The sequence below is a fragment of the Opisthorchis viverrini genome, assembly GCF_000715545.1.
Source record: "Opisthorchis viverrini unplaced genomic scaffold opera_v5_94, whole genome shotgun sequence".
Lineage (NCBI taxonomy): Eukaryota > Metazoa > Platyhelminthes > Trematoda > Opisthorchiida > Opisthorchiidae > Opisthorchis > Opisthorchis viverrini.
In genome coordinates, this window is record NW_008751751.1 from 707,459 (window position 1) to 722,789 (window position 15,331).

The 15,331-nt window shown below is 43.6% G+C and overlaps 2 protein-coding genes across 2 annotated transcripts in view; one reads left to right on the forward strand and one right to left on the reverse strand.

Annotated features, from left to right (window-relative positions):
- Nucleotides 1-7,855, forward strand: part of T265_13712 (hypothetical protein) — a gene marked incomplete at both ends in the record, with an annotated part of 13,906 nt that extends 6,051 nt beyond the window's left edge. Inside the window, 3 exons of the mRNA XM_009170162.1 lie at nt 1,431-1,596; nt 3,859-3,896; nt 7,585-7,855. Coding sequence (XP_009168426.1) covers nt 1,431-1,596; nt 3,859-3,896; nt 7,585-7,728 — 348 coding nt within the window. The remainder of the gene's footprint in view (nt 1-1,430; nt 1,597-3,858; nt 3,897-7,584) is intronic.
- A 2,893-nt stretch (nt 7,856-10,748) lies between these two features.
- Nucleotides 10,749-15,331, reverse strand: part of T265_05195 (hypothetical protein) — a gene marked incomplete at both ends in the record, with an annotated part of 37,526 nt that continues 32,943 nt past the window's right edge. The window contains 2 exons of the mRNA XM_009170139.1: nt 10,749-11,641; nt 13,396-13,482. Coding sequence (XP_009168403.1) covers nt 11,307-11,641; nt 13,396-13,482 — 422 coding nt within the window. The remainder of the gene's footprint in view (nt 11,642-13,395; nt 13,483-15,331) is intronic.

Consider the following 15,331-nt stretch of genomic DNA (forward strand, 5'->3'; position numbering starts at 1 on the left):
TGCGCATCAGAGATTCAACAAGCCTCACTTGAGCTTCTGCGAACTGCTTCTGTTGTTGCTGTAAAATTAATTGGAGTTGCTCTGCCGAAATTGACATCGTAGGTTCGGGTTGTCGACAGCTGTTTTGGTCTTGATGGACGGCAGTTCTGTCGATTTTTCTCTCATTCATTATCGCCATCTGTGCCCAAGTTGAACGCACAATAGGTTTTTTACGGGACACATGTTGTTATTCAGTTAGATCCTACGGAAGTACTAATGGGTTTGTTCCGGATTCGGTATTGTGAATCATTCTTCACAACTTTTTCCCATGATTAGATGGTTTAGGCATGCCATGACAGAAATAATGCCACAGAGCTCTTATCCTAGAGCCGTGTTCTCCCTTTGGTTATCTTAGTTACTTGGGTGTTGTTGTTGTCCTAGCGACTAGCCTGGCAACCACCCCGTGACGGTTTTCTCGCTAGTTGAACTTCTCTCCTGTTGCCTGCCTCGATCAGCCCAATGCTCTTCCTTTCCTTTTCATTTTCACTCAAGCTAGTCACCTTAAACGTTCGAACAGCCCCTATGTATCATTCGGGTAGCCCAGTGGTTAACACAGTAGATTTTCGTTTCGGCTACCGGGTTCGAATCCATAAATAGGCGTCTTCAACTTCGACTCCGGTTCGAATATTATTCCGTCAATAAAAGATACAGGGTAGTCTTCCACAAATTAATGAAGCTGTGGAGCGCTGGAGGATACTTCTTGATATTTTCGAACCATCGCACCGAAAAACGCAAGTGCTATTATTGGCCCGCCTGTCTCAGTCCAGGAAAAACTATAAGTAGCTAAAGCAGAATAATTGGCAAGGTACATAAACGTTCCGTCTGAAAATTCGCCACTCGAAGAGTCAGTTGACACACGGTTCAGCTTGCCTGATTGATGGAGGAGTGCTACTGATTGCTGTCCAAGTGTGAGCTAATAGCACTCGTCGACGAAAGTCTTCAACTGCTTGCCGAAAGATGTCAGGTTCATATCTCCTGCTATATTCACAAGGTGCGCACTACAAGGTGAAACAGTTATACAGTGATTCTCGTTTTTTTCTGCGTCGACTGACCCTTGTTGTTAGATGAAATCTCAATTGAAAAGCAGAGAGAAAAGCCAGATGCCAAAAAATAGGAGTGGCCCAGTGAATTTTCTAAGGCTATCTTATCTACCATATTCGTACCATATACTACCACTACTAATTACTAGTGTTTATCCAAAGTGGTCAACAATTTTTTATTTAGTTATCTTCTACAAAAAAGGTATCAGTATCCTTCTATGCGTGTCACTCCTGAATTATCCAGTAATCAGACCTCCCTAGAGGATAATGAAGATCAAGGGCGGATATTTAACAAGCCTCTAGTGTTATTATTCCTAATAAATTCCAAACATTGTGCCTTCATTCTTGTAGTTGAAAGGACAATCTAAGGGCAATGAACCTGACAAAGAACCAGATAAAGCAAGCATACTGGTCAAACGGGAACGACTTGTCAAACAAGCAGACGAACAATTCCTAATTCATTTAAGGGAATTTATGGACAAAACACCCATGGAGAACGAAGTGGAAGAAACTGAAGGTAAATCATGCAAGAGCTTCTGAACATGGAGATATTCAACCAATGATCTACATGTAGTTTATTTGATTCGATCCATATTCAACTAAAGTTGATTTCGTTTAGCCTAGTCTGTCACTCCCGCACTGCTCAAACAGATTGGGGTAGGACAACTTTTATATCACCCCTGCTATAAAGAAAAGGGGGGAAGTGGACTGACGAACCTGAAATTAGTTTTTCTTATCTGCCTGTGATTCTGTCTATTTACGTGTGTAATCAAGAGCCACAATTAACTATCTGCGCCTCAGATAACCCAATCGAAAATATTCTTCGTTTACATACTATGGTTTCCAGTAAAAAGAGTCATTCCGCTTGATGTGATTTTCGGGATCTAACCGACCAGTAGTTCAAAAATGTAGGCAGGCAGTTAAACCTTATCAACTCGTTTGCACTTCTACCGGCTATAAATCGCTTGCCGACGTTTGTTTTTGTGAATATTGCTAACCTCACTACGTGTTAAAGAGATCTGGCTCGTTTGTAGTTGGTATGATGATTATTGTGAATTGACATTATTTATTAAAACATGTTATCAGTTCGATCAAAATACTCGAACCGCTCTTGATCTACATGTAGGCAGACCAGGAGGTTACTCTGTCAAACACGGTCTTGTAACAAGTCCCTTTGTAATTCAACAAGTTCAAACCTAAAGCTACCCGTAACAAGTTATTCTGATTGGCTGTCTTATGTGACCGAGCTCATTGGGCGTTTTGGAGGTCATAGTGGACTGGAGTGTTGTGTGTCATCAGTTAGACTACCAAAAAACCTTGTGCATGCCCGTGGAACAAATTACCTACGGTTGGCTATCTTCTCACCCCTTAATTGCGCCAGTCTGGGTTGTTATACAGTTTTTTAGTCGAAGCTGCGTGAAACGTGAGTGGAGCATGACGGCTGAGCTATTGCAGGTTGCCCAACCCTAGACAGGAGCAATCAAAAAGTCATAGGTGGGTTGTTACCATGGGCGTTCCGGCCAATAGTTTCACTCCCTAATCGCTAAACTAGTTAGAAATAAGTAATGACCTCCCTGTAACAACCCTTTTTCTAGCGCTGTCATGTGGCTGTGCACGACGCACACAAGTGTCAGGATGTTCGTCCCTCTTTAGTACGAACACATTCCCAAACTCAAACGGATCCACTTAGTTTTGTGACTTCTTACTGAAGCTATCGCACAGTGGATTCTAAGCGCATATGGATTTTCAACCGTATGTGCCAGAAAGACAACTGACTGAAGGACGCTGTGAACCAAGGAAGTTCATCCTCTGACCGGTTTCCACAGCTGAAGTGATTGGAAGAATACGGTTAACATTGAATATATTTCTGAATGACTGGTTGAGTGTTGTAACCCGGCTTCTGTGAGCTGTCTTGCTCAGAAACCAGTTCACAACTGATGAAATACTTAAAACCAGAATGAATAACGGTAATAAACTGCAGCAACCGCAAACAACAAATATAGAGAGACGACTTCTAATCCCTATTTACCAACAGGGATTTAGTCACATGAATCTTTCTATCAGTTACGAGCGCGTTATCTCAGAAGTAAACATACTTATCAAGTCCTCGGCGAGATCATATTAATTTAGGATATAAAATCCAGATAATCAAGAATAAATGAAGTTGATTTTACCAGGCATTATATTGAGATGCGCTTACTCAGTTTTCATAGAATTTCTTACAGGATATGGACCAGGAATGAGTAGATAAGCCCACTTTTGTTGCGTTCTTTCTTGACGCATTCAGAAAAAAGCTAAGTGTGGAAGTAATCCAAAGGTAGCAACCCAAGCTAAACAACTGAACAACTAAACTGGTCGCATTATTTAAAGAGATTTAGACTCACCGCTTGCGTCTCTAACATTCTGATAAAGCTTCGTATGGGGAAAAAGTAGAGATGAAAACTGATATCGTGCACACGTGCTCTGGTTGGTCCACTGGGACTTGACCATCGAAAGCTGCTGGTTAGAGGCAACCTGCTTAGTCAGTCTTCAATGACTAAGTTTACGCCATCCGTACAAAGTTCAGCCAGCTTTACAGATGCTGGTCAGAGAAACCTGGCAAGCCTTTTCAGAACAAGAACCGACATTTAGGGCAAAGGTCTAAAAGTCTGAAAGTGTCGAAAATCTTTCGGCGTTTTGTTTTTTCTACGGATAATTTGACATTCTGGTAAAGTAATTGTTTTCGGTGGTTGGTCATAATCCCCAGTCATATGATTATGTGCTACCTTTCTCCAACTAGATTCATCTGCCCACAGAACAAGTAACCAAAGCATCCAAGTAAGTACAACATGGTGCGTAGTAAAGCAAACACTCAGCTTCCCTCCCAAAAGATCTCGCCTCCGATCAATACCGATCCTGTCCACCGTGGCTATTCAATAATAGACAGGATAATTGTGAAGTACCTGGTGAGCAAAAAATTTCTTTCTAGTTGGATTTATAGATGGGTAGAAATACTCTAGTCTCGCAAAAGTAAATGTGCTCTCTTCTCATTAGATTGATACTGTTCCCCGATTCTCCAGGTGTTGTACTCAGTTTCTTGAATTGCTTAAAAAAGTAAATAAACCTAAAAAGCCCCATCCTGTGCATTTTGGCGTACAGCTTGAACTGCCTATGACTAGCTAGAAAACGAACGTTTTGTCCTTCGGATGTGGTGTGTTCAGAAATGGATTTCATTAGTCAGCATTCCAACAGATGAACGGCCGAAAAATACCCGTGGTCAACGTCTGTGGCAGTATCGCACTTTCTACGTAAAATGTCTAAAGAGGAAGGATGTGTTGGTGCGTCCACGAGAAATTCAGTATTGAAAGTTAATACCGGTTACTTGCCTACCACCAGTAGTCACTCGTGAACTTAGTCTGAGAAGAAGCGGACATCGCCGGAGCGTTGAAGTAAGGGAAACCCCAGTTAAAGGAAGAACGCCCGCAGTACCTTAGATTAGGTTCGCCCAACGAAGACAAACGGAATTAATGTATGATTGAATCATATCTTTTCCGAACGTAACTCCACTTCTTCGACCAAACACCAAGAAGTTGCTCTGTTAACGAATAATTGTGGCAGAATTGCTACACTAGCTGAGGTGTTATTGCCAGTTACTAATGGCACTCGCTTCCATATTGCTTCGCTGTTATTCGATGACTAACTTCCTCAACTTAGCTTCATCTGTTATTACTGGCATTGAGGGATACTTAAAATATCACCTTTTGTAGCATTCGATCGCCCGAATTTCGCACTTCAACGCCAAGGCTTTTCTTGTTACAACTAGTTTCGCTTGGGCAGGCGACAGCATGACTGTATAGGGCACGCGCTTACCGGCACTAGACCTGGTGAAATAAAGTACGCTATTCGTCACCAAACTCACACATCCCCATCAAGACGCAGTGGGAGACTGGATGGTGGCAACTACTCGAGTCCAAACATTTGCGCACACAATGGTGCTGTCAAATTGGGGGCAAAAGTCTAAACACACTCGTCGGGCGTCAGTTACCACAGTACTATACTGGCAGCAGAGGTTCTAGCGCGTGCCTTCAGGTGTAGGTATTTTCATTGAGGATGGGTGATAATGGCAATATGATGGACAACAAAACAAGCAACGTTGTAAGGGGCCAATCAAAAAAACCTGTCTTGCTGGCCAAGTTAATCTCATCTAGATGGAATTTTTTCCACCTTATGAAAATGTAGGCCCCACGACCACGTTCCATAGTTTCTTTTTGTGCACTTGTAGGCAACAGGGTCTCTTAAGGCTCCTCGTGTTTCGTACTGGGTCATTCCAACGAGAAAACCGTTTCACTTTGGTGACATTTTATTATTCATCAAGTCGGGGGTCTGCTTGATACAGTGAAACATTTCACAGGCTTTTTCACATGGTGCCGATTGTAAAAAAACATCATATCAGACGCAGTATGTGTTGCGGCACTTTGATGGTGATTTACCCTTGCTCAAATGTTCCTCATCAAGGCCCAATCCTATTTTACCACAACACCGTTGATTGTTTTATTCCCGGTGTTGGTCTTGACAGAGCTTCGGGGGCAACGGCAAATTAACACCAGCCCACATACATCATATCCAACTCACCAAGAAAGTAACTGGGTACATGTTTGTGCTCTGGGTGTTTAAAAAACAGGGTGAACTGACACATAGGTGGAAGAATTGGACCCTGCAAAAAGTGGTGCAAGTAGTTTCCGCACGCTGATAGGGAACCCCTGAAAGGAAACCTACTGAAGCGGATGCGTGCGTCAGAACAAGACAGGGTTTGGAAATGGATTGTGAAAAGGCCGGTTGTGAAACAAGACAGGTGGTACTTAGGTGGTACTTAGTGGTACTTATCATAAACTGAACCACCGTTGCTCTCAACACAGCAAAAGTCCTTTTACAACCGATTGTTATCTGAGCCACGGTTGTTGTTAAAATCACTCGGGGAATTCCTCACAGTCCATATCCGTTACAGCGAACGCTTTCACGAAAACCCATTCTCTTTAGAGCGACAATGAAAGCTTTCTCCATAGAATAACAGAGTAATGACCGAATAGAGTGTTCTCCAGGAACGTGGTTTAGCTATTGCAATACAAAATGTGACGGACGAAAAAAACGAAGAACGAAGCAATAAGGGGTCCGGGAGAAAAAATCCTCCTACATGGGTCAACCTGTCAAAGATGCTACCGTTTTGTGATTGCGGTTAGTCCGTCTTCCACAACAGTCTCTTGTAGCAGTCAGACACAGGAAACAAAATTTTAAGGTATGCACCAGTGAACACGTCACCCAAACCGCTGTTACGTGTTTCCCGAAATTCCTCAGTGACTAACACATTCACTCAAACGAAACGCGCGAACCTAAATGGACATGTTGAAATCTATGAAGTGTGATCCAGAACGGATTACCATTGAGCAGTGACCTGTACTGGACCAGCTAACAAGCCATGAGCGTATCGCTTTTGATCAGTTTGTGGAATGCACCAACAAAGATGACCGGACACAGAAGAAACGCCTCGAATGGTTACATAAAATGCAGAGGCTAGTCTTTTGGACGCGTTCACCGGAACAACCTAAACGCATGACTACAGCATTTCAAGCCTTACCTTAAACAACATTGTGAATGACATCGCCGTTGGGCTCCTAAGTCCTAGCATGCATATACGGAGGCGAAGAAAACAGTCAATAAGACTAACCTGGACATCGACCAGTCAAGACCGAACATCATCGTTGCAACGTGGCATAATTTACTGTTTTAGCTTTCTGACTCTCGACTTCACATTTCTGCCCTCTGATTTTCTTAGTTTCTGTTCGCTGGTCTGTTGAATTACTTCTTTCTGGGTTCTCCTCCACATCGCACGTTAACACAAAAAGGTGCTGTGTTGACTCCGGGGCTATTCACATGACATCGTTCGCTAACACCATTGGACTGTTTTTTTCGTCCGGCCTGCTCCATCATCCAAAGGTGTAACCAGCACGATAGACCGCACGTGACTTGGCAGCTCAGTCCCAATGTCAGGTGTGAAGCCCTCACATGGTGCGACATGTGCGCGGTCACAAGCCACAAGTGACTTACACGTGATAGGGTTCGGACTGGCAGTAAAATTCACGGAAAGGACATGGGTAGCGTGTCGATAACTGGATAGCATATTGGGCCATTTTGATCTATTTCGAGATGCAAGTACTTTCATAATACTCGTCCGCTGTACATACACAGCCTGTTATGATTTACTGGCTTCCTGTTTCAATACCACAGACGTCTTGTGTTTCACGAGGACGTAAGATTTGGATCATGGGTCGCCATTTTTGACATATTTAAGAAATAATACGTGATATGCGAATGTCTTCACATGACCAGGTTCCTATTCTATCCCAGAAGAGGCAGGGTGCGATGCCATTATCCTGAAGCGTTCAAGTATTCATTGTGAGCGCATATGTCGACAGACGGATATTCCAAGCAAACACTTTATACCCTTTTCTCCTTTCCTTCCTCTTTATAGGTAGCGCCGGATCAAAGAATTCAAGTAACTGATAATGAAATCTGTCGGATTCGTCGGGCTCTTGTTCGGCACATCGAACTGAAGGGGACAGAAAATATCTTATCAACATTCGACCTAACAGAATGGGAAAGCAACTGTCAGTGATTTGACCTGGATCACAGCAACACAAGTTCCGTCTCCGTCATCTTCCACCGAGATTCTTTTATTAAGCTGCTTTATTTTTTCACACTTTTATTTCCTGATTTGTATCAGTTGTCAATATATCGCCGAGCCTCATTAGAAGAACAATGGCTTGGAATGGCATGGGGAATTGAGAAAGCCGAAATACCAGATGTACAGACATGGGATCATTTAGAAATACTGCGCATTACGAGAAGTAGACAAGGTGAAACGTTTCGGTTATCCTTTAATTTTAGCACAGACCTGTCTCCAAAATCACACCTTTTCTTAGAAAGTTCAATCCTTAGAAGGAAGCAAGCAACAGTTTGTCACGCTCGTTTTAAATCGAAAAACCTCATTACGTCGAGCTACTGGGTATTTAGGCTGAATCACCTGGTCAGTTGCACTTTACGTCTTGCAAATGGACGTTTTTTTCAATTTCCACGAACCATCGATGAGTGTGCGAGGCTAGTGCTCACTCTCGGTGTACACATCCGATCCGATCCGCATGCAGCTCGCTTATAACCCCAAGCACGCCCACGTGAACCCCGTACCCAGTGGGCAACGATGTTTGGTGGAAAGACACCGGTAAAAACTTCTTATACTTGTTCAAACCACTGGGAATCCACGAATGCAAACTTACGTAAGTATTGCACCCTGCTCTATCAGCGGTAATTGAATATTCCGTCCATTAATGCGTAGGGAATTCGGGATGACATAGATCCATCGGACCATCCATTGTGCTCTAGTTTTCACGCATTAAACTCCAGATTAGCCAGTTACAATGAAACTAGTAAATCTGACACCTACTTGTGCTTAACGTCTATTGACTTTATAAACCGACTGCCTTCAGAACTTTCTTGGGATAATGATTTTGCGTTCAGTTCTAAGCCCGTGCTGGCTGACTCACCGGAACTCCCTTTCGCTGGAGATAATCGTCTGCTGAAATTGGTAGGATGGACTGCACTATTCGCCCATATCCATTAGTGTTTTATCTCGTCATTCTCTCTCGGAAAATTGTGATAACCCATAAGACTCATGTTCCCTTCGATAAGCCTGTTTGGACTGGCTGGTTCATGTGTGAAAGCTGAGGAGACAGAAAGAGCGGTATTTGATTCAGCTCCAAATTATCTCTCAGTAAAATATTCCTAAGGATACCGTTCACGGGAAAAGTAAACAAACAACTGCGTGAAGGAGCATGCGTCACAATACCTCAAAATTATGTACCAAAGGATCAGGCCTGCCATCAATGCTCTGGCGCTGACTCCGGCGGGACGGACATTCCCAACCACAACTGTCCCCGTTTCAGAAAGGTTTGCTAGACAGTCGGTCAATACATGCCTGGGCAACGTTCCACTATTGACACGACTTTCATCAGGTCAAGTGAACTAGCTGCCAGGTTCGTTCTAAGATAGACGATGAATCAGTCAGTGAGGTCCCTTCCAACCAGTGCCAAATGTTAACCAGGATTTCTTTCACACGGCAGCTTTTAATTTTCCATCGATCTTGTGTGCCACGCAGTCGAAGGACAGCGCGCCTGGATTAAACTATAGTCCCAGGCTAGACTTGAGGTGAGGATCCAAAGTGTCAAGATACTGGCAAAATCCGTTAAATTTAGAGCACCCAATCACGTCAAACTTGTTACCTGCGTAACGTGGGAAAAGTCCTGGAAGAAAAACCAATCTGGCTGAAGCCATCGGCCGAAGTCTTCCACGTACACACCGGCCGAACACGGAGATATTGGGGATCCGATTGCTAGACCTTGTTCTTGACTGAGTCAAGAACAAAGTGACTGATGTTTAAAGATTTTTATACCTTCAACTATCTCGTCTAGGCGGAGTTCCGTTCATTCTTGCAACGTCGTTTGCCAGTAAAAACCACCTCGCTACTTCCAGAGCGTCCGCTTTAGGGACATTAGTACACATGGAGTTGACATCAAAGCTAACGAGAAACTCGTCCAGCTCTGAATGAAATCTAGTTCCTTTTTTTAAAAACCCATACAAATTTTGCGTTTGCATGACCTGCCAATAATTGGTTTTGGAACACCAGCACAGAATCTGGCTGGCTCGTGGCGAATCTATGCCACCCACCATTGGTCTTTTGAGGACACCCGCCTTGCTAATTTTAAGTGGCACAGAAGGTAGTGCATGGGCGACCTGGAGGCTCATCCGTTTGGTCTGTGTCGAGAGAAATGCTGTCTGGCAGTAAATTCACCGATTACTTACCAAACAACTCTGGAAACAACAATTTCTCGGTCGGTTGTAAACATTTCCCTGAAGCTATTCTCGCCTCAAAAGCTTATCAAGATTAGCGCCATCGTCTGAAGACCTGCATCTAGAATGTTAGTCCGAATGTTGGATGCCTGAAATTGCAAGCTGTCCACGGTCCACACCCACACGAAACCAAGACTAGAGACCGAGACTTACTAGTCTAATCATCGACCATCGTGCTCTGTCGGTTAAAGGTTAGGATATCCACGAAACCAGATAATCCCTGAGCGGGAGATGGCCGGTGTGAAGCAATATAGAAAGTGGACAATTAAGCGCTAGATAGTGCCACAGTCCATTTGTTTATAAAGAAAACCGTATGCTACTCAAAAATTTGTTCACATCCCTTGATTTCAGGGAGATCAGCGAAACCCTAATACTCATTTTGATAATCTCAGAGCAAATTTGGAGATAGCGACAAATACCGGTCAGCACAGAGAGGTTGTGCTTGCAGTCTGTTCCAAATACGCGGAACATCTGCGTAGTGCAGTGGAAATCAAGGTTCCTTTTCACGGTGAGTTGTACCACTGTTCCGCGGCAACCAGATTGAGACAGCGTTTTCAAGGATCGCTGACTGCTTGGTTCATGTAGCATACAGTTGGTCACAGTGGCTAACTAGGTGGAACGAAGTAAATGTTCACCTACTTTTAACAAGACTGCGTGGGAAGGTCAGTTATCCCATTTAGTTAATTTCAAGAAGACCGCCCGAACTAGGTCAGGAGAAGAAATCCCATAATTTCTGACATAAGAAACTAGTTTTATCGACATAGATAATCACATTGCGAAATGCGTGTTAGTCACCTCAGGGTCGAAATAAACCAGAACGATAGGGAGAAACGGGGTCTATCTCACACACCGATAAACAAGCTGATCTTTGCAAAACAGTGTTTACACAACATGAGGAGTGTAGGATATAAATCTTTACAAGTTCTTTTTATGGATATGTATAGAGAGGGAGAGAGGGTGTTTCAAAGAACAGAAGGGCGAAGAAGCAACGAATTTCCGTAAAATGCAAGGGAGAAAACGGGACATCAAACCAACTCCAGCCAGGTGCGTCAAGAGGACGGCCGGACTGAACAGCAACATCACAGAAGATCTATCATTCATCAATATCCGAGGAATGCCGAAGAAATTGATGGAGAGAACACGTGCATAGCGAGTGCATGAAGGAGGACTCGTGTGGAAATGTAGGGTTAAGTTCTATATACAACGCGTCAGAAGTGTCATAATATATACACATACAGTCGTGAGTAAAGTCCAGTATTAGGAGGATGGACAGAAACAGGCTAAACCATCTTAAAGATTGTTGAGATCTGGAGTCACCATATTATTCAGGTCGTTCTGGGCTTGAAACTGATCTGTCATCGGATCGGACGGGGCTGGCTGGGCTTGTTGTTGTTGTTGTTGTTGCTGCTGCTGGGATGTAGGTTGTTGCTGGGAGTGGGTTTGTTGCTGCACCTGATGAATTAGAGTCTGATGAGAATGCAGAGGCTCTTCGGGCTTGATGCGAGTCAGTTCAGGACGTACGGCGTTCAGACATTCCCAGCTAATATCCAACGAAGAGCGTCGACCACGCATCCAAGCCAGGTATTCTTCGGTTTTGTCAGGATCGATCGCACTTGTGGCATTATCTAAAGCAGAATGTGGAGAGCAAGGTGTTTTCTCATTAATACTTGTGGTTGAAAACAAGGGGAGTTAGAATCCATCTAAATTATACACCGTCTTGTATTTGCCGCTTCCATGAAATGTTTACATCATCCAACAGAAATTGAAACCTTGAGGTGAGGAGCGCTCAGTCACCGTCTCTGATCTAAGGAAACAGTTGTACATCGTCTTCCATCAATTCGGAAGTTTAGAACCGATTGAAGGGTCTGGTAAACTCATTAACTTTTACCAAAGCCTTCTGGGAAAGTCGTGTGGCGCGTTTAGCCGTGTTTCAGGGTAATTTCATATGATGAATGTACCTGAAGGCTAAGAGGTCTATTTTCACTACGGAAAATTGGCTGTGAGGCAGTTTTGACCGCGGAAGATGGGAAATGCGTGGAACAGCGTGAACGATGGCAGACAGAGACAGTATTCTCTGTGGAGAAAACCTTACCAATTATTTTACTTTAGAGGAAACCCACATCTGAGAACCGTACACGAAGTACTTTGAAGAAACTAAGACGACTCGAAGAGAAAACATCTCAGTGATTCAACTTTATAAGTCAACACGTTGAACGACACTATTACTAAACTTTTTTTCTTCACATGACATTAATCATAAGGTTGATGAAAATACTGGACAACCTCTTATCAGTTTCGACGACCTTTAGGCCTGGTCCTCAAATTTCCATGAACAATAAACTGTTCGTATGTGTCGATAAACACTCGTTTGTAAATTAATCTGGTGTAACGGGAGACTCAACTGGGATTCAGTTGAATCGATCGTGCACGATGATTGAAATCTAAAGTGCAGGCCTATTCGATGAGTCCCAAGAAGAACGAAACAGGTGATTGATCGTCCAGAGGTTCATGAGTCCCAAGAAGGGCGAAACAGGTGGTTGATCGTCCAGAGGTTTGATCGACCTTAGAAGTAGTGTCACGTGAAAGAAAGTGGTTTGATATTCTGAATATCGCTCCAACTAAAACACGAGGTCATCTTCATAGTTGAAGAGATTATTAACGGAAGATTCGATTGAATGAAAGTCAAGTCTTTCGTAAACATCAATATAATTTGCAAATGACCGACCATCTCCCCAGTGATTTTGTTTGGTCTTTGGTTGGGCATCAGGTACGTGCATTACAGTACATCGGGGCGAATCACAGCAACAGGCTAACAGCTTAAACTGGGAAGAAATTGGCCTAAAACAAGCTAATGGTTTGTTGCAAACTGAAAACGGACACATCGAGTATTGCAGCTAAATCTAGATTACACTATCAATACTGCGGGGATAATATTAATAAAGAAGTAGAATAAACAGAATGCTTGGTTACTGGATTGCTCTCAACCGGGGTTGAGAGTACTCGGTCATGCATTACAGTACATCGGGGCGAATCACAGCAACAGGCTAACAGCTTAAACTGGGAAGAAATTGGCCTAAAACAAGCTAATGGTTTGTTGCAAACTGAAAACGGACACATCGAGTATTGCAGCTAAATCTAGATTACACTATCAATACTGCGGGGATAATATTAATAAAGAAGTAGAATAAACAGAATGCTTGGTTACTGGATTGCTCTCAACCGGTGTTGAGAGTAACTCGGTCATGTGTACGACGGCTCCTCGACAACGTTACAAGAAGAGAAGGAAATAGTGGAATCTGCGCAACCCAATGAGGAAAATTAGCTTTGTTGTTCTACTCGGCGGATCACCGAACGGGAAACAGTGGTGCGGGTAACCCACCTTGATGTACAGAATTCACGTGTCGGTAGAAATCCCAACGCCTCACAAACCCCTTGTGACACAAGTGACACTCGTAGGGTTTTTTATCTGCCAACGGAAAACAACAGGATCAATTAGCAGAGACACAGAAAGACGGTGAGTGCTTGGTTATAGGAAATGAAATGTGCTGTAACAATGGTCTACGTTTACAGCTCTGTCCCATTCTCGATATATTTTATCAGATACTAACCTCGTGGCAAAAAGCAGAATCGCCCGACATCCTATCTGTATGAGCCCACACACTGCGGCATAGTCGTTGGACGCAAGATTAAGCGGAAATTATTGCAATAGTCAAGCAACTTGGGAATAATGTGCGTGTTACTGCATGGGTAACTTCTTGATGATTAACGGAACTCGTTGCTCGGAAAGTCTCTAGTTCTATTCTGAACTCGACTGAAAACTGTCTTAAGTAACACGTAGCCTTTTACAGGCACTTTTGATTTCCCACAGCTCTCATATCCGAAAACTCTGAATGAAACTGACCGGCAAGTGGGTGTCAGAGGAAATCAGGAAGCACCTAATCCTAAGAGAAGCAGTTAGAAACCGAATACAGAATACACACTACTTATGACTACTTGTAACATATCAGTTCAGAGGCTGCTGAAACCGCTCGTTCATGCTGTGAAGAATATCACAATCAAGAGATTCGGTTGAGTTAATATAATTTGCAAACGATCGCATTTCGCCGAAACCAAATACACTTTTCTGCGCAAGGACAATTATTGGATGAGTACTTTCCCAACTGATGAGATGTTTCTGTTTCGATGACAATAGGGAGGAACGCAAAATGAAATTGACAGTAGATGCTGGAACCGTTCAGTGCCTTCTGATAGTACACACATTCTGCTGCAAAGCGCCTCTGTAGGGCAAATATTGGTTGGGTCAAAGGTAATGGTAGGAATTCTAAGGATTTTCTGGAAGTCGATATTTTGCACACAATCTTTGGTGTAACGTAAGAAAACGTCGTTAGCACTAGCAGTCCGGAAACCGTCTTACTTAAAAGTCTCTGCTTCATAATTTGACATACCTAACTTAATGATGCAAAATTTGAAGTCGATTCTCGGTGAACCAAAAGCATGGTTGAACCGGAGAAACCTCACTACTTTGCCTAATCCAGTAAAATATATCCCCTCAATGCTGCGTCTGGCATGGTTAACCAATCACTGTCGTCTGGTAATCGAACCAGTCGATCCTTTCACTGAGGACGCTGGGGGACAACCAATCATGCCCAGAATTACGGAGCGGATCATTCCCGTTTGTGATCTACGGCATTCCGATAAATCAGTCGTGTTATCGACCATGGAATTAAATGGATGATACACGAGTCCCAAGCCGGATGCTTTTTTCGACAGGGTTGTTTAGACAATCGACGCCCGTCGAACTTCACAATCAGGTCAGACCAGACAGTTGTGGGAAATGAATGAATGCACTTGAAATCTCAGTGAATGCATGTGGGCTTGACGACAGATGAGAGTGTACTATTAACCGCCTGGCAGACCTTCAGACCTGCATTTCCCATAGGTATTCAGGAAAAAATTCTACCTTTGAAAAAAGTGGTGTTCGCGCACCGGCCACATGCCTAGTAAGCCGGACAAGCACGGTCCGGGGAATTCCATCTGCATGTGAGAGTCCAGGTGGCCAAGTGTCTGGTGCAATAAGAGTGTGCCATCTGTATGTTTCCTAAGGGTTCAGTGGTTAGAGTGCGAAATTGCTGACCGGAGGGTCCGCAGTTCGAATCCAATCTTAGAGTGCGAAATTGCTGACCGGAAGGTCCGCAGTTCGAATCCAATCTCTGATTCTTGACTGCTCTTGTCTAGGCTTGGGCAACCTGGCAATATTAGGGACCTTGTGCCTCCCTCTGGTGGCATGGCAACCAGGTGCCGAAAAGGTGTTACAG